This window comes from Jaculus jaculus, chromosome 3, assembly GCF_020740685.1.
Source record: "Jaculus jaculus isolate mJacJac1 chromosome 3, mJacJac1.mat.Y.cur, whole genome shotgun sequence".
Taxonomy (NCBI): Eukaryota; Metazoa; Chordata; class Mammalia; order Rodentia; family Dipodidae; genus Jaculus; species Jaculus jaculus.
In genome coordinates this window covers 61,360,616-61,388,491 of record NC_059104.1, presented here as the reverse complement: position 1 = coordinate 61,388,491, position 27,876 = coordinate 61,360,616, and the positions used below count along the sequence as shown (strand labels likewise).

The 27,876-nt window shown below is 39.4% G+C and overlaps 1 protein-coding gene across 5 annotated transcripts in view; it reads right to left on the bottom strand.

Moving 5' to 3' along the window:
* The window catches only part of Dgkh (diacylglycerol kinase eta), a 233,189-nt gene that overhangs the window by 86,529 nt on the left and 118,784 nt on the right, over positions 1-27,876 (bottom strand). For all 5 annotated transcript variants that reach the window (XM_004650996.2, XM_045145808.1, XM_045145805.1 and 2 more), the window contains 4 exons: positions 12,312-12,416; positions 11,936-12,068; positions 7,148-7,254; positions 6,476-6,601 (listed from right to left, as the gene is read on the bottom strand). In XM_004650996.2, the coding sequence (XP_004651053.2) occupies positions 6,476-6,601; positions 7,148-7,254; positions 11,936-12,068; positions 12,312-12,416 (471 nt within the window). The remainder of the gene's footprint in view (positions 1-6,475; positions 6,602-7,147; positions 7,255-11,935; positions 12,069-12,311; positions 12,417-27,876) is intronic.

Sequence of the window (27,876 nt, the reverse complement as noted above, 5' to 3'; positions counted from 1 at the left end):
TTTATATACCTCTGTTGAATTAGTCCTTAAAGCAAACTCACATGCAGACTAAACCTGCATATAGCTTTTAAGGGCTGGAGGGATTGCTTAGTGGTTAAGGCGCCTGCCTACAAAGCCAAAGGACTCAGGTTCAATTCTCCAGGACCCATGTAGGCCAGATGCACAAGGCAGTACATGCGTTTGGAGCTCATCTGCAGGGGCTAGATGCCCTGGTACATCCTTTCTCATTCTTTCTCTCTCTTTCCTTCCCTCCCTCTCAAAGAAATAAAAATAAGGAAAATATTTTTTAAAAAACAGAAAGCTTTTAAAAGGGTAATTGAATGTTAACATGGACTTTTATTCTCCTGATTACCTACTTTTGGACAATTTTCAATTATGATTTACAAAAATTAACAAAAGAAATGTTTTTTTTTTTTTATAAAAATTAGTGTGAAAGGTACCATGGTGCTGAGAAGTGACAGAGGAGTACTCAGCATGGAAGCATCTCTATCACTACTTTCAAAGCTCAAGGTCTATTGCAAAAAAGGTGGAGAAAGAACCTAGGAGCTAAAGAAGCGTAGAACTTCTTACAGTGCAATCATTCTGACACAAAATGGCCTGGAGATCCATGCCCTTGCAGTGCCTGGGTACTACCACACAAGACCTTCATAATAGAGGGGAAAATGATGACATCAAAATAGAAGAGCGGGCTGGAGAGATGGCTTAGTGGTTAAGCACTTGCCTGTGAAGCCTAAGGACCCCGGTTCGAGGCTCGGTTCCCCAGGTCCCACGTTAGCCAGATGCACAAGGGGCGCACGCGTCTGGAGTTCGTTTGCAGAGGCTGGAAGCCCTGGCGCACTCATTCTCTCTCTCTCCATCTATCTGTCTTTCTCTCTGTGTCTGTCTCTCTCAAATAAATAAATAAATAAAAATTAAAAAAAAATAGAAGAGCGACTATTTGAGAGGGGGAGGTGATATGATGGAGTGGATTTGTGAAGAGGAAAGTGGGGAAAGGGAGGGAATTATCATGGTTTATTATCTATAATTATGGAAGTTGTAATATAAGACACCTAAAAATTTTTAATTAGTGTTTACAAATAATTAAAAACAAATTAAAATTATAGAGCAAACCAGGAAGATATACAATACATGCTGATGGAGGAAAATAAAATTTTATCTTGACTATTTTTAAATTATGAGTTACATTATAGGGCAGTACAACTAAAGGCTTTTGGGTTTGGTGGAGTTTTTTTTTTTTTTTTTTTTTTTGAGGTAGGGTCTAACTCTGGCCCAGGCTGACCTGGAATACCCACATCAATCCTATCTCTGCCTCCTGAGTGCTGGGATTAAAGGTGTGTAGCACCATGCCTGGCTTTTGGTGAGATTTTAACTTGCTTTACTTTAATTTTAATTTCTCTCTTTTTTCTCTCTCTCTCTCAAATAAATAAATAATTATATTTAAAATATTTACTGAAGGGCTGGAGAGATGGCTTAGCAGTTAAGGCATTTGCCTGCAAAGCCAAAGGATCCCAGTTCAATTTTCCAGGACCCACATAAGCCAGATGCACAAGGGGATGCATGCATCTGGAGTTTTGTTTGCAGTGCCTGGAGGCCCTGCCACACCCATTCTCTCTCTCTCTCAAATAAATAAATAACGTGTGTGTGTGTGTGTGTGTGTGTATCTGGATATATTCATGTAGAAAGATGAAAATAGACCTTACCTCTCTCCATGCATGAGAATCTATACAAAATGGAGCAAAGATCTTAACATCACAACTGAAACTCTCAAACTGCTAGATGAAAAAGTAGGGGAAACATTTCATCATACAGGCAGGGACTTTCTGCATGGAACCCCAGTCATTCATGAAGTAAGACAACTCATCAACCATTGAAACCTCATGAAATTAAAAAGCTTTTGTACAGCAAAGTATACTGTGAATAGAGCAAAAAGGCAGCCTATTGAATTGGATAAAATCTTTGCCAGTTATACAACTGACAGAGGATTAATATCCAGGATATACAATGAACTCAAAAAACTATATAATGAGAAATCAAATAACCCAATCAAAAACTGGTCTATAGAACTGAATAGATAGCTCTCAAAAATATAGATACAAATGATCAATGAACATCTAAAAACATGTTATACATCAGTCCTAAGACACCAGGGAAATGAAAATTAAAACTACATTGAGATTCCATCTCATTTCTATCAAAAGGACTATCTTCAAGAAGTAAATGACAACAAATGCTGGTAAAGAGGATCCCTTCTCCATTGTTGGTAGGAATATAAACTGATACAGCCATTGTGGAAATCAGAGTGAAGGTTTGTGAAACAGCTAAAAATAAATTTAACATATGAACCAGCTATACCAATCCTTGGCATATACCTTAGGAACTCTATTCAGTACCCTAGAGATACTTGCTCATCTATGTTTATTCACAATTATCTAGGATATGGAATCAGCCTAGATGTCCCTCAACTGATGAACAGATAATGAAAATGTGGTATGTTTACACAATGAAGTTTTATTTAGCAGGAAAAAATGAAATTTGCAGGGAAATGGATAGAGCTGGAAAGGATTAGACTAAATAAGGTCCCTAGGCTCAGAAAGTTAAACATTGCATGTTCTTGTTCATATGTGGATCGTAGTTTCAGATGTGTAGATATGTACATGAATTGGTGTAAACATCAGTAGTAGAGACCAGCAAGCAAGAAAGATTTCATGAGAGAGAGAGAAGAGAGAGGAGGGCCTAAGGAAAGTGTACAGTATATATGCAAATAGAGAGGAAGACTACTGAGGGTAAATTGTTCAAAGTCAAGGGAGAGAATGGAGGAGAGGAGAGGGGGGAAGGAGGGCTAGTCACAATTAAATATATACAGGGATGGAGAGACGGCTCAGTAGTTAAAGTCACTTGCTAGTGGGCTGGAGAGATGGCTTAGCAGTTAGGCGCTTGCCTGTGAAGCCTAAGGACCCTGGTTCGAGGCTTGATTCCCCAGGACCCATGTTAGCCAGATACACAAGGGGGCGCATGTGTCTGGAGTTCATTTGCAGTGGCTGGAGGCCCTGTCACGCCCATTCTCTCTCTCTCTCTCTATCTGCCTCTTTCTTTCTCTCTCTGTCACCTTCAAATATATAAAAACAAACAAAAAAATTTATTTAAAAAAATCACTTGCTAGCAAAGCCTAAGGCCTGGTTTCAATTCCCCATGTCAAGCCAGATGCATACAGGGCACATGTGTCTGAAGTTTGCTTGCAGAGGCAGGAGGCCCTGGTATGCTCATGCTCACTCTTTGTATAAAAAATATTTTTTTAAATTTAAAGATGTAATGAAGAAGCCATATGGAAAATGACTTCTTTGCTAGCTAAATATAGGTTAAAAAAATAGTTTGGGTAGCATTATGCTGTAGGGATGAATAATGCTGTGCCAAGAAGCCATAAATTGTTACACAAAAATTTCAGTGGTAGGATACCTTCTAGCAAGTTGATGGTCAAGGAGGGCCTTGATGTCCACAAAACATTACAACCTATTGTCAAGGCTCTTTGCTGTCCATCAGAACTAGATGGTATGATCCTACTGCTAAGGACATTACATGCTTGGGCTGCAGGTCAATGAGAAATCAAGCTGAAGCTGAGCTAGAAACTTCCTTCCTATTGACTAGCTATCAGGATGCTGGAAAAACTTATGCAACCTATTGCAGGGGAGAGGGAGTCATCAATGGTCTTAACTGGCAATGAGTCCTACAAATTTTATAGCTGGGCAGCCAGTGCAATGTGCCAACTGGTGTAATGGTGGCCTATCTGTGAGAGGAGAAACCAATTGTTCTCTGGTTTTATTTGATGCCCACTCCATGGAAGGGAGTTCATGCCTGATATTGAAAACCTAAATAATCAAGTGTTTTTAACCACTGAGACATTTCCCCAGACACTCTGAAAATCTAACCAAAAGCCCATGCTGGAAAGGTCATAAGCCCTGGTGGTGCTGGTAGGGGGGAACTACCAGTGTTGTCTAGCTAAACAGACATGTTATATCAGTTCTGTGGCTTAGCTGGTTAAAATGGCATCTAAATACTTACGTTTATGCCCATATATTAATGCTACTCTCACTTTCAGTTAGAGAAGCTTCTCTTTTCAGATGGTGATGACAACTGGGTGACTCAAAATGCACCAAAGTGCTGAGAAGAAGAGGTAGAAGAGGGTACTGAGACATCGCTATCACACACACCAAGGCTCAGGGATTCTTGTGGAAGAGGTGATGGAAAGAATACATGAGCTGAAGGAAGGGGAAGAGTATTTTGCAACAGTGTCTTCCAGACAGAAAGTGGCTGTGATATTCCTGACCGTACTGTGGCTGATGCTACTACCTATTCAAGTCTTACATGATAGGAAGGGAAAATGTTACATGAAAATAGAAGAGAGACAGTTTAGAAAGAAGAAGAGATTCACAAAAGGGTTCTAAAATGTAACTGTTAGTACTCTGGACTCTGAAAGAAGAGATTCAGTTGAGGGAGGCCTCAGGAGGGGCAAAGGAAAGGTGGTAGGAGGTGATTAGCATCACAGTTTATTTTCTATATGTACAGAGGATGTCAATAAAAAGTGTGTGTGTGTGTGTGTGTGTGTGTGTGTGTGTAAATGCTCTCAGTGGCTCGCTAGCACAAAAGAAATGGGAACTGAAATGGTACTTGAAAACATTTATGAGCCGCATTCCTTTTAAACAAAGAATGGCAGATGGCATTAAGGTTGTACTGCCAGTCCAAAGAAAGATACAACCTACATATTATAAAGTGAAAGGAGAGATAACAGATAGCACCCTAAACCTGGCGTGGTGGTGCAAGCCTTTAATCCCAGCAGGGGTAGGAGGATCGCTGTGAGTTCAAGGCCACCCTAAGACTCCATAGTGAATTCCAGGTCAACCTGGGCTAGAGCAAGACCTTACCTCGAAAAACCAAAACAAAAGGTAGTACCCTATGGTTAATAAGAGAGAACAATGAGGAATAGCAAAGGCACAAGAATAAGGACAGTCATATTTGAGTTAAATACTTAAAGGCATCACAGGATTACCTATCAGGCTCCACTAAAAACCACAGAATTTATTTTCCTTGGGGCCTCTGAACTCCAACTCATCAACTATGAAATTAACACATCATACTCGCATCTCTTAATGCTTGCTGATATACTCCATACTTGACAATACCAATGGACTTTTCACATTTTAAAAATGTGGGGCCAACTTCCAAACTTAGACCAGCAATGTTAAAAGACTACCAGAGTCACAACACACCAAACAAATCTGCCCCGGTGGAAGGCAATGAGTGTGCAGTAGGACAGCCTGCCTGGCGCTAAGAGCAGAGGGGAGCTATGGCTTCCCAGATCAGACCAGAGCTGCCTGCAGACATGGCACCCTTCTTATGCTCACCGTCTCCCTGACCAGGAGCCCAGAGGCCCTGCTCATGTCCGACATTAACACGGCTATTCTTACAGTAGGTATGTGCTTTCTGTGTCAACTCTTAAGCAGGCAAAGAAGTTTTAAAATATTAGTTTATGCTACATTCATATTCATGTTAAATTCTATCAAACTATAGCTTACTCAACTTGGTACCTGTCAGAGAACACATGCAGGGCTGCAATGAAAATGACCTTGTGGCAGATCAGGGACGAGGCTTTCTCAGTGCAGCAGGTGGCAAAGCAGGCCTGAGAAGAGGAACCATGGACTGGGGAAGATGGCTTAGTGGTTAAGGTGCTTGCCTGCGCAGCTTAAGGACCCAGGTTCCATTCTCCAATGCCAACATAAGGCAGATGCACAAAGTGGTACATGAATCTAGAGTGCGTTTGTAGTAGCTGGAGGTGCTGGCACACCCATTTATTCATTCTCTCTCTCACTCTCTCTTTCTCAAAAAAATAAACAGATAAAATATTTAAAAAAGAGTAACCATGACATGGTGAAACTATACAGAAAACAGTAAAACTATGTGAAGGGCTTCTGTGACACAGGAAATACCTAAACACAAGCAACTATTAAACATGGGGCACCTGAAAACATGACAGGGATGGGGAAGAGGGGAGTAAACAACTATCACACTGGAAGAATACACTTTAAAAAAAAAAAAACTAAAACTGAGTGCCATAGGCTGGAGGAATGTATCAGCAGTTATGGTGCTTGCCTGAAGAGCCTAACGACCTGAGTTCGATACTCCAATACCCAAGTAAACCCAGATACACAAAGTGGGGCGTAAGTCTGGAGTTTGTTTGCAGAGGCTGGAGGCCCTGGTGTATCCATTCTCTCTGTCTGTCTCTCATATTTTAGTCTCTCTCTCTGCTTGAAAATAAATAAATACAATAGTTTTTTAAAACTAAGTATCATGGTGTTACATCAGGGTGAGGGGCATGAGGCCAGGATCTGCTCTGCCATAGACTCTCTGCTTTGCCTCAGACCTACGCAATGGCCAAGTTCAGGAAAGATGCTAATTATAAAACAGCACAATTTCAACCCCTCACCATTGTTTTACACCAAAGGCATTTCCAATCTTGTAGACGGAGAACACTGCCACACGTTTTATCACAAACCGCACACTTGGCACTCACAGGCAAGTTGCCTTCGAGCCATTGGTGAGGCATGGCGACCTGTGGGCAGGAGAAATTACAGTCAGAGTAAAGCCTGGAGAGGCCACCAAGCTCACCTCAGGAGCGGTTTCCCACTCTATGGAGTCAGCACCATGTGTGATGCATGCTGTCCACTCGCTGTCCCACGTTCCTGTGCACCTATCGTGCCTGAACCCTGAGGGATAGGTAGGACAGAAGGCCAGCTAACCCTGTGGGATTCAGTAGAGGTCTAGCTGAGGAGAAAGCCCATGTATGGATTAGGACGTAGGGAAGCCAAAAGCCCCAGACTCTGAAGGGTGAACCCTCCACTAACCCTTAAGATCATGGAGTTGTCAAAGGTCTCTAATCCCGCCCTGCCCTGCCACCACTCCCAAGTCCTATTTAGAACAGATTTCCCTCAAAATCCAAGAGCTGAGGACAGCTACAAAGGAATAAATTACAAATCCAAACTCACAATCTCCAATTTACCCCGAATAACCAACACTCCCACGAAACTCTCTGTCATTACGCTCCAGAAGAACAGAAAATGAGAGGAGGTGCCAGGAAGGGGCAGAGCTCGCCGCTTACTCCGTCCTCGTCCTCTATGATGTCCTTCCCGATGGAGGCCAGGGTGGTCCACTTGCAGTTGTTTGTGGCCCTCACTGCGCATCTTTTGTGAGCCTTAAATTTACACACTAAAAAATAATGACAAGTCAGTCATTTTAAGGTAAATAAGGCTTTTAAAGTAAAGGAAATCACAACATGGAATTACAAAGGGAATGAAAGAGAAACAGAAGAAATATTTCAAAAAATTCAATATTCAACAGTAGTAAATGCAATCTGAAACGCTAATACAACTGTAATTATGAAGCATTCACAAAGTGATCACCTCCTACTTAGAAGAGAAATGAAATCAACACAAAAGGATTAGTTCCTGAGAACAGAGATACAAGCACTGAAGATAAAGTTCAGTGACAAGAGGACTTATAAAATTCCACCTCTTGGGCTGGGAGAGATGGCTTGGCAGTTAAGGTGCTTGCCTGTGAAAACTAAGGACTCCGATTCAATTCCCTGTACCCATGTAAGCCAGATGCACAAGGTGGCCATGCATCTGGAGTTTGTATGCAGTGCCAGAGGCCCTGGCATGCCGTTTCTCTTTCTCTCTCTCTCTCATCAATAAATTAATAAAATACTTTTTAAACTTCGCCTATTGGTCTCAGTACTGATTCTCTGATATGGATGTCTTAATGAGAAAATTCACTGTAGTGTACATTTCTGATCTTTGTGTTATTGTATAGGTATAGTATTTATGTAAATAACTTTGAAAATGTCAGTAAGATAAAGACAATACCGGAGATTAAAGTGCAAGTATATTGAGAAGAAAACTAAGCATGCTGGAAATGATGCCTGAGGCTCACAAAGATGGCGCTGTCTTTTAAAAGAATTAAATTGAGAGCTGGAGGGATGGCCTAGTGGTTAAGGTACTTGCCTGTAAAGCCTAAAGACTCATGTTCTACTCTCCAGATTCCCCATAAGTCAGACACATAGTAATGCAAGCATGCCAGGTCGTGCATGTGCACAAAGGGGCACATGTGTTTAGAGTTTATTGTGGTGGCTGAAGGCCTTGGTGTGCCAATTCTCTCTCTCTCTCTCTCTCAATCTATTGCGTTAAAAAAAAAAAAGACCAGTCTATTGAGTTTGCCTCAAAAAAAATTTTTTAATGTATTAGACTGAGAAGACAATATTACAAATGTAAATGGAAGGAATGAATTGATGCCCCTCTACAACCTTCACTAATTCCACCCAGCCATATTATCATAAGGAACTTATAAAGGATAAATTAGAGGAAATAATTAGGAAAGAAGCAATACATTTATAGAAAAACAAGATCACAAGTTATTTGAAAAGTTAACCATGATTATGAAAGTGGGAACTTGGAACTAGATAGTAGACCATAAGAGGAGAAGAAGAGTTGCTGAGAAAGGGGAGGGGGCACAAGGGTACATGTGACATGAAAGCAGAAAGGAGGCTGTGGTGGCAGCGGAGAGCACAGGGCAGAAGGGGGAGGAAAGGGGAGGGAAACACGACATGTAAATGTGAGGACATGAGTTGGGCTCCCTAGCACCCACATAAATGCTGGGTGGGCATAGTAGCAGGCCTGTAATAGAAGCACTCAATAGGCAGAGATGGAATCCCCAGCACAAGCTGCATAGCTAGACTAGTCAATTCTTTAAGCTGTGGGTTCAAGTGAGAGACCCTGCCTCAATAAATAAGGTAGACAGCAATCCAGGAAGACACTCTGTGTCAAACCTCTGCCCTCCACGGGTGTCCACGCTCCTGCAGTGTGAACATGCACATACACATACATATGCAAAAAGGGTAAAAATTCTTTTGCCTCTTTATTTTTATTTTATTTTTTTATTTTTATTTTATTTTATTTTATTTTATTTTATTTTATTTTATTATTTTATTTTATTTTGAGGTAAGGGGTAGGGTTTCCCTCTAGTCCAGGCTGACCTGGAATTCACTATGTAGTCTTAGGGTGGCCTCGAACTCACAGTGATCCGCCTACCTCTGCCTCCTGAGTGCTGGGATTAAAGGTGTGTGCCACCACACACAGCTGTTTATTTGTTTTTTGAGGTAGGGTCTCACCCTAGCCCAGGCTATCCTGGAATTTACTATGTACTTTCAGGCTGGCCTCGAACTCACAGTGATCCTCCAACTTCTGTCTCCCAAGTTCTGGGATTAAAGGTGTGTGCCATCATGCCCAGCTATTTTAATTTTTAAAGCCCCTTTTATACTGTTTTCAGTTTTATCATGAAGCAGTTTACTTACATGGAGAAGGGGGTTGAAAAGTATGGCTTTGACTCTGATTTTTAAAAAAATCCAAAATAACTATATTCTCATAAAACAAAACAGGTAACTTTTTTTTACTAATATATAATCCTGTTATAATATTTTCAAATTCAATAATGAGACTTAAAAAAACATTTTAATATTTATTTATTTATTTGAGAAAGAGAAAGAAAGGCAAATAGAGGAAAAGGGAGAAAGAATGGGCACACCAGGGCCTTTAGCCACTACAAATGAACTCCAGACCCATGTGCCACCTTGTGCATCTGGCTTATGTGGGTCCTGGGGAATTGAACCTAGGTCCTTTGGCTTTGCAGGCAAGCACCTTAACCACGAAGCCATCTCTCTAGCCCAATAATGAGACTTTTAAAGAAGCAGGAAGAGTACAGTAGTTGCAGGATATAAGTATTTTTATTTTTTATTCTCATCAAATAGTTTTCATTTTTCTTTTAAAATCTTTAAAAATAGTGATTCTACAAATGAATCAATTACTAAATAATTAAATATATTCAATAATGCATAAATCCCAAATCAAAAGGGTACCAAAGAATATGCTAGGACTTCCCCCACCCCTTTTTCTAGCATCTCTGGAATGCAAGACTGTAAGATAACAGTAACTGATACTACCTACATAAGACAGCATAACAGGAGAAAAGAAAATGATGACATCAAAACAGATGACAGACTGGTTGGAAAGAAGAAGGATTTAGTGGAGGGGGAATTGAACAGGGAGGAAAAGAGGGGATTGTGATCATGGTATATTGCCTATATTTATGAATGTTGTCAGTTTATGTGAAAAAAAAAAAAGACTAGAAGATAATAGTTAAAAGGTTTCTAGAAAACACTACATAATGGACAGACCAGGCAGCAGTCATCTAGATCCATGTGAACTCTTTAGAGTAGAAACACAGAAATGCAAGTTACATCTCTGTTTGAAAAAATTCTTTACGTTTAAAAAAAAAAAGCTTAATGTTTTCTCCAAATTTTTACTTTCATGAATTTTCACATAAGCCCGTGATGTAATCCTGAATTGTTTCTTCAATAAATTTCTCACAGAACACAGTTACACCTTCTATAAATTATGTGATTAGAAGGACAGTTTCATTGTATGATCCTCCCACTAAACTTTCCCCATGATTTGATGAGATGAGACTAGTATCCCCATCTGACATGAACCTCTAAGTGTGCTGGACCATTCTCTTGGTGGAACATGAGCTGGAGGGCGCAGAAGAGGGTCTTCACTGCAGAGCTCTTTTTCCACCATGCACTGCTCCACTGTCTACAGCTAAGACGGAGACAGGTACAGATTTGATCATTTACAATCCATTAGAACTGTGACTATGGGCTGGAGAGATGGCTTAGCGGTTAAGCGCTTGCCCGTGAAGCCTAAGGACCCCGGTTCGAGGCTCGGTTCCCCAGGTCCCACGTTAGCCAGATGCACAAGGGGGCGCACGCGTCTGGAGTTCATTTGCAGAGGCTGGAAGCCCTGGCGCGCCCATTCTCTCTCTCTCTCCCTCTATCTTCCTTTCTCTCTGTGTCTGTCGCTCTCAAATAAATAAAAATTAAAAAAAATTAAAAAAAAACTGTGACTATAACTACTTGATTATGAAATCATAATTAGACACATTTGTGTTTTAGAAAGCCCTGGTATTGGTATTAGATGTGGTTTATAGAGCAGTACACAGCCTTCCACACCTCATCGCTGAGGCGCAGAATGAAGGACATCTAAAGGTGTATGAGTTTTCTCTTGGTAATTACTGATTCTTCTGCCTTTGGCAATCATAACTCCTAATCTAAGTAATAACTCACAAGTCACATAATGAAAATATTACCATGGGCCTTACTTGTAGATCCTCAACGAGGAGGGTCCCTTTGGAGGGGGGTCAGGGATGAGGGTAATGATGGTACCAACTGAGTACATTCATAACTAATTTTAAAAAATTGAAAAAAGCTGATTTCAAGGCTGGGGTTGTAGCTAAGTGGCAAAGCACGTACCCAGCAAATGTGAAGCCCTGAGTTCAATCCCTAGGATTGGTAAAACAAGTAACTAAGAAAAAAATTGTATCCATTTAAATAAAATATAAGTTAAATGAAGGGAAATGATTCAACCAATACAATATAAATAGCAATTAGGAATTCTGCCAAAGAGTAGACACTGTTCTGAGAAAAAGTTTTGTTTTCTACAATCAATAAAGAATATTAGAATGTTACAAGTCCACAGACTTCTACTTGTTAGTTCCTCTGCAATGAAATACTGTTTGATTTATGTTTCCTTTCAGATGATGTTTTATCGTTTTTAGAGCAACAGTATTACCTAATTTAGTCCTACATTGTGTAGAGCTTAGGGCTGAACTAGAACAGAACTGCAACTTGTTTCAGCTATGATACCCCCAAGTACAACTTCCACCAAGAGAAGCTTTTCTGTGGTGACTGCTTCTTTAACAATGACCAAACAAGTACCGATGGCAGGGTGTCTACAGTATGCTTGCTGTGGGAGAGCACACATACAAGAGGATACAGTACCTTCACAGGAGAGGCCGTGGGATGTAACTCCAGAAAGACTTTCTCTGCATACATTACAGAAGGTGGGGCGGGCATGGGAGCAGGCGTACCAGTTATGCATCCCTGAGAAATGCTCCACATTAAACTGGGCCACCTAAAGAGACATCAGGACAGTCATTAAAGAGAGCAAGACTTCAGATGCTGAACTATTTACAATCTGTATGCTACAGTTAGGACTAAAATTTCATTCCATGAGTACCCAAGAGACTCTGTTTTACATAACAAGTTCCTGAATGAGTCAATAAGTACTTATTTGTACCCACTGTAGCTTTCATTCTTTGGTTTAAGTAACATTTATTGTCTAAGACCAGGAAATAATAGGGAGATGCTTCTTTACCTCGTAAGGTTCTCTGGTCTGGACTGACTTCAGAGCACTGATCCAATCCTCCATCTCTTTTCTGTTCTCAGCACATAGCATCAGTCTTCTGAAAGGAGTGATTATCTGGAAGGGACGATTCAGTTCCACGACCGTTAAAACACCAACACCTTACAAGGCAGTTCTGTCTCTACCCTACGCCTTTATTCCCTTGATGGGTTGTCTCTATGATATAATGTGTACCTAGAAAGGAAAATCCCCAAGAATCTTCCCTTATCTTTGATCCTGTTGCTACTAATTTATCAGGCTTTTTAGCCCTTTCCCCAAAGAAAGCATTCTTATTTCATGAAATCTATCCTGAAAATTGATTTTAAATATTTGTTCAAGTAATTTATAGTAAGCTTGGGACTAATACATAAATTTCAATGTGGACAAGTATATTTTAAATTGAAAATGAAAGGAATGCAATATTATATGATTTTATAATTGATTTACTATGAAATTGAGAAAATTCTGTAATATAGTTAAGTAACGCTCAGTTTACATAACATTTATACTACTATTTGAATATAATTTATAGGAGAAAATTTTCACCCTCATTGTGTAGAAATCCTCTGTAATGCTTTATAGTTAGCACAAGAAGCATTAAAATCCCTTCATTAGCCGGGCGTGGTGGTGCACACCTCTAATCCCAGTACTTGGCAAGCAGAGGTGGGAGGATCGCTGTGAGTTCAAGGCCACCCTGAGACTGAGTGAATTACAGGTCAGCCTGAGCTACAGTGAGACCCTACCTTGAAAAACCAAAAATAAATAAATAAATTCCCTTCCTTGGCCTGAGGAAAGAAAATAATTGTGACTTTCATCTTCTTAATGTCACTTTTTAAAAAGTCAAATTAATAGTATTAAGAAACTAAAAGCAAGGGGGATGAAAACTTCAAGCTGTTTTAGCACCAAAAGTGCTTCAAAGTAAAAAGTTAAACTTACATTTTTTTTCATGTGAACACAATATTCTGGTTGCTGTCTTGAAGTTACTAAGTCCTAAGTGTCTACTGAAAGAATGACCATTTATACACTGTGCAACAAGAGCGAAGTGCTACATTTCTACCTAGAAACTATTTCCAAACCATATATTACAGATTTATTTACATAGCAAATAAGCAATTTCCCCAAGTTTAGTCTCTCAGGCAATAAGTCTAAATGTTTTTCTGCATATACAGCAGATTGCATAAGTTATTAAAAAGAAATCATTTAGACGGGGGCAGGTGGGGGGAAGGAGCTTTTCCACAAAAGGAAAAAGGGCTTTGCTGACTGTCACTGATCTTACAAACAAGCCTACAGCTCAGGACAACAGAGAAGCAAGCCCCTCATGGCCACTCACCAATTATCACCTCCCTCAGGTCGCTGGTTGATCCTACACCATCTTTCAGTACCCCAGAAGCTTTTACTACAAGTCAGGCACTCGGCTCTTAAATACCCACAGCCCAGTCACATGGCAAGGGGCACCAACCACTCAGCTCTGAGTGGTTGTTAATTGCACATGAAATCGAAGACAGCCTCACTTATGCGTTTTCTTGTTTGACACAGCCTTCTTTGGACACAGCTTATTAGCAGTTGGTCACTTCTCTTCCTGAATAAATAGTTAATGCAGAGAGCAACACCGCCCTCATTACTTAGGAGCCAAATGGATGCTTTATTGCTTCAAAATGTTTTTCTAGGACAGTTCATCAAACGCAGCAGAGAGGGACCATTAAATCATAATCCACTCCTGGCTCCACGAGCTGGCACAGCCTTCCAGAAACCGCCAAGTTTCACCAGACTCACTGAGGTTACCCGAATAAGGATCTCCTCTAGCATTTATTTTCTTTACTTTTTGCTATTCTGTAGGATTTAACTATAATGATTCCTTCGCTCATTATGATTTTATCATGAGACAAGTATTATTCAAGCAAATAAATCAAGCTTGTTATTTCATTCTTCAATTTTATTCTTTGTGGAGTTCTAGATAAAATATGATGACTGATGGTCAAAGCTAAGGGTAGTTAAGAAGCATAAAGGCATCATGAATCAAAAAGAAGGAGAAGTGAAAATAGAGACTAGCTTCTCATTTTTCTGAGAGTTTTTGAAACCATACAAATGCTTCACTCAAAATGAGTCTAGCAAGATGGTCTAATTTAATGCACATACCTTACACATCCATGCAGTTAAATGTACACATTTTCAGTTTTCCATTTGAATGAATTTGTGTGTATGTGTATGTATGTGTTGTGGCCCACCAGCAGCTTTTTGTAGGTGTGGGGAAACTGAACCCCGGCCAGCAGGCTTTGCACACAAGTGACCTTAACCACTGAGAACCTCCCCAAATTCAGCAATTTCCCCTTTTTAAATGAAACTTTTTTAAAGATGAGTGATAATAAGATTGCAATGCATTCTAAATCAAAAGTTAAGCTTTCCAGAGACAAAAAGAAATGATGAAGCTGCTTTGATGTACAGGTTTTGTGATTAACTGTATCTAGGAAGCTCCTCATTTATAAAGTCACATTATAAGAAATTGGTGCGTGGGGGCTAGAGAGATAGCTTCACAGTTAAGGTGCTTACCTGAAAAGCCAAAGGACCTAAGTTCAATTCCCAGGGACTTATGTAAGCCAGCTAGATGCACATAGTGGCACATGCATGTGGAGTTCATTTGCAGCAGATGAAGGCACTGGCATGCCCACTTTCTCTCTCTGTCTCTCTCTCTCCTTGCTTCCCTCTCTCCCTCGCTCCCCCCTCTCTCCCCTCCCCCTTCAAATAAATATTTTTTTAAAATCATTGTGAAGAAGTCTTTCATAAATGCAATCCAAACCTTTCTGCCTCTGTGGCAGAAGAGTCGGACCACTTAGTGAGTAGCCTACATAAAGACAAGCCAGGTCTAGCCTACAACCTCCTACACTAGCCCCTTCCCTCTTAGGCCATCCTTCAGTTAGTCTTCCTGGTGGAGTCACAGTGGTTATACTGCAGCTGCACTACATCATTAAAACCACTTTTTTTTCATTCAAATTTTATTAGAGAAATATGTGAGGAAGAGAAAATTCTGAAACGGAATTGGTTTTTATTCTGAAAGCATATCTGACTCAGGTTCTTTATTGTGATGAGTAGGACTGAGGTGGTGGAGAGCTCCAGCCCAATGCCTTCACTATTTCTGTATTACCCTTCTCTTCTCAGTGTATCTGAAGCTTACCCACCCTAAAGCAATTTTTATCCCATCTGTATCTCAATCCCCCAATTAGCCCTTCTAAATACTTTTTCCGACACACCTGAACTTGCTTCAGTAGTTTTTTGTTTTTTCCAAACTATGACTGTTTCCTCAGATCCTAAAGCCCACCTATGTGCTGGTTCATAAAGTATTTACTGAGCATGTCCTTCATGCCAGAGCCAGGGAAGACACATGGCTTTGTCTAAAGAGAGGGTTTCCTTGTCTGGAAAACTGCTGTATAGGATCCTGTTATCAAGGGGTGCTAGCTAAATCAGTCTCCTAAGTGGTACCTCAGATAATATGCAAGTTCTCTCCTAACACTGAGGCTGATTTACTGAGAAGAACTAGCAATATAATTGATCCAACCCGCTATTATGCATGTACAAAATCAAGAATTACTCAGTCTATCTGGGCATGGTGGTATACAATTGTAATCCTCAAACTCAGGAGCTTAGGTAAAAGAAGAAATTGTTGCGAGTTCAAGACCAGGCTTCCTAACACCGCATGTCCCTGGCATAGATGGACAACAGAGTGAGATTCTATCTCAAAAATTTAATTAAAAAAAACTAAGAGGACTTCCAGGTAAGATGGCTCAGAAGTAGCCAAGCCAAAACAGTCTAGTGGGAGAAATAAGCAGACAAAGAGCAAAAAATACTTTTCTACCAAAAAGTGAAGGGGTACAAGGAATTACCAACCAAAGCAGAGAAACATGAGAGACCCAGAATGTCTAGCAAGCAAGAAGCACAAAAGCAGCTCCCAAAGCAGTGCCAGTAGCCTTGATCCATGTACCCAACCAGCCAGGTGTGGCACAGAGTCCCAGGAGCAGAAGCCAGGTAAAGAGATTTTTCCACTCACATAAGCCTTGTCACAAAGTCAAGAAACCCAAAGGGGAAGACAGCAGGGACCAGCTGAGCAGCTACTGAAGGAGATCACTAACTGGACTAGCTTATCAGATCCATACAACTCCAGGTACCCTGCACAGCCTCCCTTCATCCATTCACCAGTGCCACGAATGGACAAAGAACTTATCCACCCCCCACCCCAGCCACACAGCATCCAGCAGTCTATCAGAACACCAAATCCAGTGACCCAAGCAACATAATCAAGCCCACAGTACAACTGAGAGGGATCAAGGTGGACATTCAGCTTCGGTGAGGTTGGAAGCCATTCCAAAAGGTAATAGGGCCTACTTATGCAAAGCCAGATACATAGGCCTGCACAGGAAGTGCTAATCTTACCTTCCATGCCAGTGCATGTTGTATGTTAGATTTGATTGAGGTATTCTTGGTTGACTTTATCATTCTCAAATAAGCTATATTTTGGTGTTGACTATTACTGCCTTTGATGTTTTTTGATTCATAGGGCCTTTTAGTTTTACTGCTACCATTATTTGGAGCAGGTCTCACTTGGCCCCAGGCTGCCCTGAAGCTCACTCCAGACCAAAAATCTCAGCCTCCAAGTTGACAAGATTAAGGGTGTGGGGCAATATAAGGGACTTTGATTTACTAGATTATCTATTTGTTTTAATCCCAGTCTTGCATAAATACTCTGTGCTGGTTTTGATTGAATGGGTATATTGCTCAGTTGAATTTTGGCATTTGACAGTAATTTGATACACACAGACTACTAGAATACTTGCATAGCAGGCAAAATCAACACCTTCTGTTGTTACTCTGAGAGTATTAGACCAATATCTGGAAACCTGGAGGTATATATAGCCAGATTTACATGGCTAAGAACACTGCAGATAATTAACCCAGGCATCAAATTAACCCCAGATGCAAAAACCTCTATATTATAAAACAATAAGCAGAAAAAAATGAAGACAATATAATAAAACCAAAAATTATAAATCCATCAGAAATGATCTGTAGTGAGACTATTTTTAGATGAAATGCATGACAAAGATTTCAAAAACATAATTATGTCTATACTCAAATAAATCAAAAGAATGAAAGAAAAAATAAACTCCTAAAGGAATACCATGAAAACACATGAAACCAATTTAATGAAATAAGTATGCCAATATAAGATACAAGTAAGGAAACTGAAATAATGAAAAAAGACCAATCAGAAATATGAGAAATAAAAAACAGTGTAAGTCAAATAGAAAAATCTGTAGAAAGTCTCACCAGTAGAATGGATCAAAGAGAGGACAAAATATCTAAACTAGAAGACCAAGTGGCAGACATAATACAGTCCAACAAGGAGAAAGACAAACTAATAGGAAGGCATGAATGGGAATTTCAAGACATCCAGGACAATATGAAGGGATCAAACACAAGAATTCAGGGCAAAGCAGGAGGTGAAATTCACTCCAAAGGCATAACAGGTATTTTCAACAAAATCATGGAAGAAAAATTCCCCCAAGTGGGGAGAGCAGTGCTAATACAGATACAGGAAGCCTATCAAACTCCAAACAGACAAAATCAGGAAAGGATCTTTCACCATCATATTACAATTAAACTACAAAACACACAAACTAAAGAAAATATATTGAAAGCAGTTAGAGAGAAAAATCAAGTCACATACAAAAGTAAGCTCATCAGGATCACAGCAGATTACTCAACATAAATTATAAAAGCCAGAAGAGCTTGGAGTGATGTATTCCAAGTTCTGAAAGATAACAACTGTCAACCACGGTTACTTTACTCTGCAAAGCTATCCATTCAAACAGATTGAGAAACAAGGACATTCCACAACAAATACTAAGATACTAGTTAATACAAGAGAGCAAAGGTAAAGCCAGAAGAACTACAAAACTGAAAAATGGCAAAAATAAGTACCTATCTTTCAATAAAACTCCTATAATCAACAGCCTCAATGCTCCAACCAAAAGACACAGGTTTTCAGACTGAGTTAAAAAGCAGGATCTTTTAATTTGTTGCCTCCAAGAAACTCACCTTTATACAAAAGATGGACACTAACTTAGGGTGAAAGGTTGGAAAACAGTGTCTTAAGCAAATGAGCATAGAAAACAAGCAAGTGCCACTATCCTAATATCTGACAGAGTAGATTAAAGACCAACATTAGTTAGGAAAGATAAGAAAGTCACTTTATATTGATTAAAGGAACACTTCAACTGAGGACATTACAATCCTAAACATATATGCCCCTAACATGGGGCTCCCAATTTCATCAAACACTATTAGAACTAAGGTCACAGATAACACCAAACTACAGTTGAAGTAGGTGACTTCAACACCCTACTCTCATCAATTTCATCCAGGCAGAAAAATAAACAGATACTTCTGGATTAAATGAAGTCAGAGAACAAATGGACCTAACAGATATCTACAGGACATTTCATCTGAATGCTGCAGAATACACATTCTTTTCAGCAGCACATGGAACATTATGTAAAATGGACCATATATTAGGACACAAAACAAATCTTAACAAATACAAGAAAATAGAAATAATTTCCTCCACACTAACTGATCACACTGGGATCACTACAAAGCAATAGCAAGAAAAGCTATAGAAAATACACAAAATCATGGAAACTAAACAATATACTACTAAATGAAAAATGGGTCAATGAAGAAATTAAGAAGGAAATCAAAAAATTAATAGAATCAAATGATAATGAGAACACAACATACCAAAATCTTTGGGACACTATGAAGGCAGTCCCAAGAGGGAAACTTATAGATTTAAGTGCCTATATTAAGAAATAAGAAAGGTCACAAGTAAACAACTTAATGCTTCACTTTAAGGTGTTGGAAAAAGAAGAACAAGGCAAACTGAAAATCAGTAGATGGGAAGAAATATAAACATCAGGGCAGAAATTAATGAAATAGAAACCAAAAAGAAAAAAAAAATCAATGAAACAGAGTTTATTCTTTGAAAAGATAAAAAAGATTGATAAACCCTTAACAATTCTGACCAAAATAGAGAAGAGATACAAATTAATAAAAATTAGAGATGAAAAATGTACCATTATAACAACTAGCAGAGAAAATTTAAAAATCATAGGGATATACTATAAGAATATACACCCTACTAAGTTTGAAAATATGAAATAAATGGACAAATTTCTTGACTTATATGACTACCAAAATTAAATCAAGATGAGATTAACCACTTAAATAGACCTACAACAAGAATGGAGGTCGAAGCAGTTATAAAAAAAACTCCCAACTAAAAAAAGTCCAGACCCAGGGCTGGAGAAATGGCTTAGCAGTTAAGCACTTGCCTGTGAAGCCTAAGGACCCCGGCTTGAGGCTTGATTCCCCAGGACCCATGTTAGCCAGATGCATAAGGGAGCACACGCGTCTGGAATTCATTTGCAGTGGCTGGAGGCCCTGGTGCACCCATTCTCCCCCCCCCCATCTGCCTCTTTCTCTCTCTGTCTGTTGCTCTCAAATAAATAAATAAAATTTTTTTTAAGAACTCCAGGCCCAGATGGAGTCACTGATGAATTTTATTAGACCTTCATGGAAAAACTAACATCAATGCTTCTCAAAGTTTTCCATAAAATATAAAAGGAAGGAATCCTACCTTCTACGAAGCCAGCATCACCCTTATACCAAAACCAGACAAAGATAGAACAAAAAATGAAAATTATAGACCAATATCCCTCATGAACATAGATGCAAAAATACTCAACAAAATGTTGGCAAACAGAATATAAGAATATATCAGAAAGATTATTCACCCCAACCAAGTAAGCTTTATACAACAGATGTAGAGATGGTTCAACATATGCAAATTGATAAATGTAGTACATTAAATAAATGGACTAAAGGACAAAAATTAGATGCAGAAAAAGCATTTCACAAAATCCAACGTCCCTTCATGATAAAGTTCCACAGAAACTAAGAATAGAAGGAACATATCTCATCATAATAAAGGCTATTTATGACAAGCCTACAGCCAACATATTACTAAATGGAGAAAGCGTGAAGCTTTTCCACTAAAATCAGGAGCAAGACAAGGGTGACTTCTGTTCCCACTTTTATTTAATATAGTACTGGAAGTCTTAGCCATAGAAATAAGGCAAGAGACACACAGAAATGGGATACAAATTGGAAAGGAAGAGATCAAGTTATTGTTATTTGCAGATGATAGGATTCTATATACATAAAGGACCCTAAAGACTCTACTAGCAAACTGTTAGAGCTGATAAACAATTTTAGCAATGTAGCAGGATAAAAAATAAACACACAGAAATCAGTAACCTTCCAATATGCTAACAACAAATCCACAGAGAATGAAATCACAGAATCACTCCCATTCACAATTGCATTAAAAAAAAGTACCTTGAAATAAACCTACCCAATGAAGTGAAATATTTCTACAATGAAAATTATAAATCACTCAAGACAGAAATTGCATAAGACCCTAGGAAATGGAAAGATCTCCATTGTTCTTGTGTCAGAAGAATCAATATTGTAAAAATGGCAATCTTACCAAAAGTAATCTACACATTTAATGCAATCCCCATTAAAATTCCAATGGCATTCTTCACTGAAATAGAAAAAGCAATCTAAAAATTCATTTGGAAGCACAAAAAACCCTCAAATATCTAAAACAATTTTGAGAAACAAAAATAAGGCTGGTGATATCCCCATACCTGATTTTAACCTATATTACAGAGCTATCATAACAAAAACATCATGGTATGGCACAAAAACAGACATGTAAATCAATGGAACAGAATAGAGGACCCAGATGTACAGCTTGGCAGCTATAGCCAGCTGATCTTCAACAAAAGAAGAAAGGAGGAGGAGGAGGAGGAGGAGGAGGATGAGAAGCAGGAGAAGAAGAAAAGGAGGAGGAGGAGGAGGAGGAGGATGAGAAGCAGGAGAAGAAGAAAAGGAGGAAGGAAGAGGAGGAAGAAGAAGAAGGAAGAAGCAGGAGGAAGAGGAAGAAGGAAGAAGAGGAAGAAGGAAGAGGAAGAGGAAGAGGAGGAAGAAGAGGAGGAGGAGGAGGAAGAGACAGCCTCTTTAGTAAACAGTCCTGGGAGGACTAGGTACCTATCTGTAGAAGGATGATAATATACCCTTCTCTGACTAGGTACCTATCTGTAGAAGGATGATAATATACCCTTCTCTCTCTCCATGCACAAGAATTAAGTCCAAGTGTATCAAAGATCTTAATATTAGACCTGAAACTCTGAAACTGCTAGAGGAAAAAGTAGGGGAAACCCTTCAACATATTGGTCTTGGCAAAGACTTTCCAATTGCTCAGGAAATAAAGCCACAGATTAACCACTGGAACCTCATGAAATTACTAAGCTTTTGTACAGCAAAAAACACTGAATAAAGCAAGGAGGCAACCTACAGAATGGCAGAAAATCTTTGCCAGCTATTATTCTGACAGAGGATTAATATCAAAAATATATAAAGAACTCAAAAAATGAATAAATCAAACAACCCAATTAAAAAATGGGGCTATGAAACTAAATAGAGTTCTCAAAAGAAGAAATACGGATGAGATGGCTTATAAACATCTAAAAAATATTCTACATCCCTAGTCATCAGGGAAATGCAAATTAAAACTATGTTGAGATTCCATCTCATTCCTGTCAAAATGGCTATCATTATGAAAACAAATGACAACAAATGCTGGTGAGGATGCAGAAAAAGAGGAACCCTTGTACACTGTTGGTGGGAATACAATCTGGCCCACCCATTATGGAAATCAGTGTGGAGGTTCCTGACAAAGCTAAAAATAGATTTACCATATGACCCAGCTATACCACTCCTAGGCATATATCCTAAGCACTCTTCCCACTACCTTAGAGATACTTGCTCAACCATGTTTTTTGCTGCTCTATTCACAATGGGTAGGAAGTGGGACCAGCCTAGATGTCTCCAGTGGATAATGAAGATGTGGCACATTTATACAATGGAGTTCTACTCAGCAGTAAAGAAAACTGAAATTTGCAGGAAAATGGGTGGGTCTGGAAAGGATTATACTTAGTGATGTAACCCAGGTCCAGAAAGCCAAACATCACACATCCTCTCTCATATGTGGATCCTAGCTACAAATGGCTGGACTTCTTTGGAAGTAGGAATAAAATTCAGTAGAAGAGGCTGGTAAGCTAGAAAGGGGATATAAAGGGAAAAGAAAGGAAGGGAGGGGTACTTAAGAGGATGGCATTGTATATATTTAAGTAGAAGAATGGATTAATGGGGGTGAAAAGGCCTATGTGAGGTCAGGGGAAGAGATTGAGTAAAGGAAAGATGAAGAGAGAGCTAATGAAAATCTAAAAGGATATAAATAAGCCATATGAAAATCTACTTTTCTGAACAATGGCACATCCAGAAGCCATAGATTGTTACTAGAAAATTTTCAGTGTCAGGGATGGGATACCTTCCTGTGAGTTGTTGGCTAGGGAGGGCCCTAATATTCTCCCAAACATTATAGGCCATTGCTGAGGCCCTTGGTTTCCAACCAGGAATAGAAGGTAAGACCCTATTGCTGAAAATTCCACATACTTGGGCTGCAAGATCACTGAGAAATCCTGCTGGAGCTGAAAACCTCCATGTACACCAGCTGACAGAAAGCTGGAAAAGCTATGCTATATGTAGTTCAATGGGAGAGAGAGAACTCACCAGTAGAGATATTCAACAGTGGACATTGTAAGACTTAAATTTGGCCAGCCAGGCCACATGAGCCAACAGGTGCAATAGTGGCATGTTTGTTATGGGGAAACCAACCACTCTCTAATTGGACTGGAGGCCCACTCCAAGGAAGGAAATACATCCTGGATACTGAAAACCTACAACAGTAGTAGTCATGAGCCCTAGGGGTATAATGTCTGCTGGTATCTGGCTAAATATGTACACTATGTGCAACAAACTGTCAGGTAAGTGCTTCTCTTAATAGTCATACCCCTATACTACTCTCACTTTTGGTTAGAGAAGTTTCTCTTTTCAGATTGTAGTGACCTCTGGGATGACTTAAAAGGCACCAAAGTGCTGAGGAAAAGTGACAGAGGAGTGCTCAGCACTGAAACGTCTCTATCACACCTTCAAAGTCTCAAGGTTCATTGCAGAAAGGGTGGCAGAAAGAATATAAGAGCCAAAGGAAGGTAGGACTCCTTACAACATGCTACTCCAGAACAACAAAAAACAAATGGCCTGTATACTCATGACCTTGCAGTGCCTGATACTATGTATACAAGACCATCATAACAGGAGGAAAAGATGATGACATCAAAATGAAAGAGGGGCTGATTGAAAGGGGAAAGGAGTAAGATAGAGAATGGAGTTGCAAAGGGGAAAGAGGGGGAAGGACGGGATTACCATGGATTATAGTCTGCAATTATAAAAGCTGTCAATAAGAAATTTTTTTAAGAATTCAGGACATAGTAGGAGAAGAATGTCACTCCAAAGGCATAGTAGGTATTTTCAACAAAATCATAGAAGAAAACTTCACCCAAATACAGAAAGTGATGGCAATACACATAGAGGAAGCCTTAACAATGCCAAACAGACGAAATAAGGAAAGAACCTCTCACTGCCATATTATAATTAAACTGCCAACCATACCAACCAAAGAAAATATATTGAAAGCAGTTAAGAGAGAAAAATCAAGTCACATATAAAGGCAAGCCTATAAAGATAACAACAGAGTACTCAACACAAACTTTAAAAGGCAGACGGGTTTGGAATGATGTATTTCAAGCTCTGAAAGATAACACCTGTCAACCAAGATTACTTTATACAGCAAAGCTATCCATGCAAATTAACATAGAAATAAGGACATTCCACAACAACAACAGGCTAAAGGAATCACTAAAATTGACCTACAGAAAATACTTGAAAGAATCCTTTATACTGAGTGGTGGTACATGCCTGTGACCCTAGCACTAAAGGGGAAGAGAAGCAGAAACAGGAGGGTCACTGGGCCTCACTCATTAGCCAGCCTTGCCTGAGCTCCAGGTTCACTTTGAGATTCTGCCTCAAGAGAAAAAAGGTGACAGAAGAAGACATATGACATCTTCCTGTGGCCTCAGTTTTTGCATGCACACAGGCATACACAGCTGCAAACATGCACACAAATACACCTCCACACACATACACACATGTTCAAATTAAAAAAGAAAAAAAATTTCTACAGACTGGAGTGATGGCTTCGTGGTTAATCACTTGGCTGTGAAACCTAAGGACCCTAGTTCGAGGCTCAATTCCCCAGAATCCATATAAACCAGATGCACAAGGTGGAACATGCATCTGGAGTTCATTTGCAGTGGCTGGATGGCCTGGTGCACCTCTCTCTTTCCCTCTTTCTCTCTGTGTATTACTCTCAAATAAATAAGTAAAAAACCAAAATAATTTTTAAAAAATGAAACAAATTTCTAAAGAAAAGTGAATTTGAGGAATTGTCTGAATTAGAGTGACCCATTCTGAATCCTGCCTCTTACTTCTGTGGCTGTGACCCTGCCTTCAGGGCTTTCTGAGCCTCAGTATCTCCTTTGCTGAGCAAGGACAAGCAGTAACTCAGCTCTGTGGTCAGGGTCAGCATAGTCAAAATTGGCACCATAACATTTTTAGCAGTGGCAGAGACTTCACATAGATTCACAGCTCTCATCTATAATGTATGCACTTCTTGTGTAAGAGTGGTCCAAAATTCAAGTATGCATAACTCAGAAATGAAGGCTTTTTGCCAATAAAAGTAACTGACTAGCAAACCACCAATGAAGGAATAATGATAATGGCCTACTGACATCCATTTCAGATGATGCTAGGAAAATATTAACAAGTTAAGAAAATATTGACTCCCCTTAATTGCACTGCATCTAATCTTATCCATAGTAGCAGAAGTCCCGGCATAGCTCTGAAAGGGTCAACCATGCCACCTCTGCTGGTACCATACCTAATCTATTCAAGGCAGATAGATGACAGTGGTTTTAACTCAGATGTTTGGTTCTGCAATGATGGGAATCCTAATCCCTTCTCTGGTCATTTAAATGTCCAACAACCCTTCCTTTTAGGAAATTCTTATTTCTAATTTAATTTAAAAGTTATTTCTAACAGATCACTTCTGTTCTACTAAGGACTAGCTATTGTATCTTAACCCTGAAGAAAAGTGCATACACTGTGATAAGTCCTTACTAGAGAGTAGGATAGAGAATATAACTATGCTAAAACTATTTTGGCTGTATTTATTATAATTTATGGAATATAATTTGACTTATGTTGTAGATTAAACAGGTACAGTGTGAGCCTTTTTAACAGTAGCTTTGCTATCTCTGAAGCTGCCAACTACTCAGTCTTAATATATATACTCCTTTCATCTTTCCTTATAAAATCTGTATCTCACTCTTAAATTATATATGCTGCTTTTTCTCATTTTTTAAGGAGTGAAATAATTCACTTAGACAACTTAAGTGTGCCAAACTACAATGTAACCATGCATTTTAGGTGGCTATTTTAGGAGCAGAGATATTCTCATACTTCAGAGTAGGCTGGGTACCTCCATCACCCACGTGCCCAGGTTGCCAAGAACATCAAAATGTGCTCAACCAAGGACCACCCAGAGCAAAAGAAGCACCATCTTGGCCTGAGGGGAGGTGAGGATCACTTTATATGTAGTTCCAGATGTGCTCTGGTGAAGCCTCACAGGAGATTCTGTTGCATATCCTGACTATCAACAAAGAAGGGTAATGGAAGTGTTTCACTTTCCTATTGGTAAAACCACAGTCTGGTCTCAATAATATCAAGAGAGTATACATAACCTTCATGCTTTTCTATCTCTCTTTCAGTGCCCTTCTCCCTTCCCATTTTATTATCCTGTCATTCAAGCCCTATCTGGCTTCTAAGATGACAATTATTTATTTGTCTAGAAAGCAATTTTCTGAGGTGTCCAAAAGATAATAAAGGTTCAATGTGCAGTTCCTTCTAAGGTTGCTTATATTTTATATTATATCACATTCTATAATAGTACATAGTGGAGGTAAAGCACAATGTCACAAGAAGTACATTTCTGGTACCATGACCAAAAGGCGACAGGTATTTTTAACTGACAGTATGCTTAGATGAATAAAAGAACAGAATTTTAGATTAAGAAGAGAATTTATCTCACTAAAATAATCCTATAATGTTCATTTTGCAAATGTAAACACTACAGAATGTGCAGTAAGTGCTTAATAAGAAAGATGGTAGTTCTGTGAAACCCTGAAACATGTGGCTAGGGAGTTGGCTCAATTGCATAACTGCCTGTGTTTATATCTCTAAGCTTTTAAAAAACACACTGGGGTCTGGAGAGATTGCTTAGTGGTTAAGGCACTTGCCTGCAAAGTCAAACAATCCAGGTTAGATTCCCCAGAACCCATGTAAGCCAGATGCACAAGGTGGTGCATGTGTCTGAAATTCATCTGTAGTGGCTGGTGGCACTAGCAGGCCCATTCTCTCTGTTTCTATCTGCCTCTTTCTTTTTTGGAAGGTTGGGGGACAGTTAATTGACAGCTTTCATACTTACAGACAATAAACCATGGTAATTCCCTCCTCTCCCCCACGTTTCCCTTCATAAATCCACACTCCATCCTATCTCCTCCCTCTCTGTGTTAGTCTCTCTTATTTTGACGCCATCATATTTTCCTCCTCTTATGAGGGTCTTGTGAAGGTGGTTCTAAGCACTGTGATGTCAAGGACATTGTAGCAGATAGCTTCAGGTTCTCTGAAATGAACTTCCAAACCAGGCAAAGTTATGGAGGAAGGGATATTTATTGAAGCTTACAGATCCAGAGGAAATTTCATAATGGTAGAAGAAGTTGGCCCCCTCTTAAAGGACCAAGCAGAGAGAAAGAGAAGCCATTAGCCCAAAAGCCAAAAGCCAAATAAGCAAAAGCAAAAGCAAAAGCAAAACAGCAAAATCACACAGGAAACTTCAGGAACTCGAGGTGGAACTAGGAACTTTGCATATCTTAAGACTATAATTTCAAACCCAGCAGCACACCTAAAGATCCACACTACAAACTAATAAAACACTAGATATATTGGGGGCCATCTTTTCAAACAACCACAGATATCAAGGCCAATTTCTGTCTGGACAATTGCGTTGTAAACAGTATTACTGTTCCTTTGGCTCTTACATTCTCTCTGCCACCTTGTCCACATGGACCTTGAGCCTTGGAAGGCATGATAAAGATGTTTCAGTGCTGAACACACCTCCATCACTTCTTCTTAGCACTATGGTGCCTTTTGGGTCATCCCAGTGGTCACCACCATCTGAAAAGAGAAGCTTCTCTAACCAAAAGTGAGAGTATCATTAATATATGGGTATGAACTTTAAGTAAAAGGCTTGCTCTCCCCCCTGCCCCCTCTTTCACAAACAAAAATAAAATTTTAAATGCTTAAAAAAGGAAACTGGAAGCTGTGGTGGGATTTTGTATTTCCA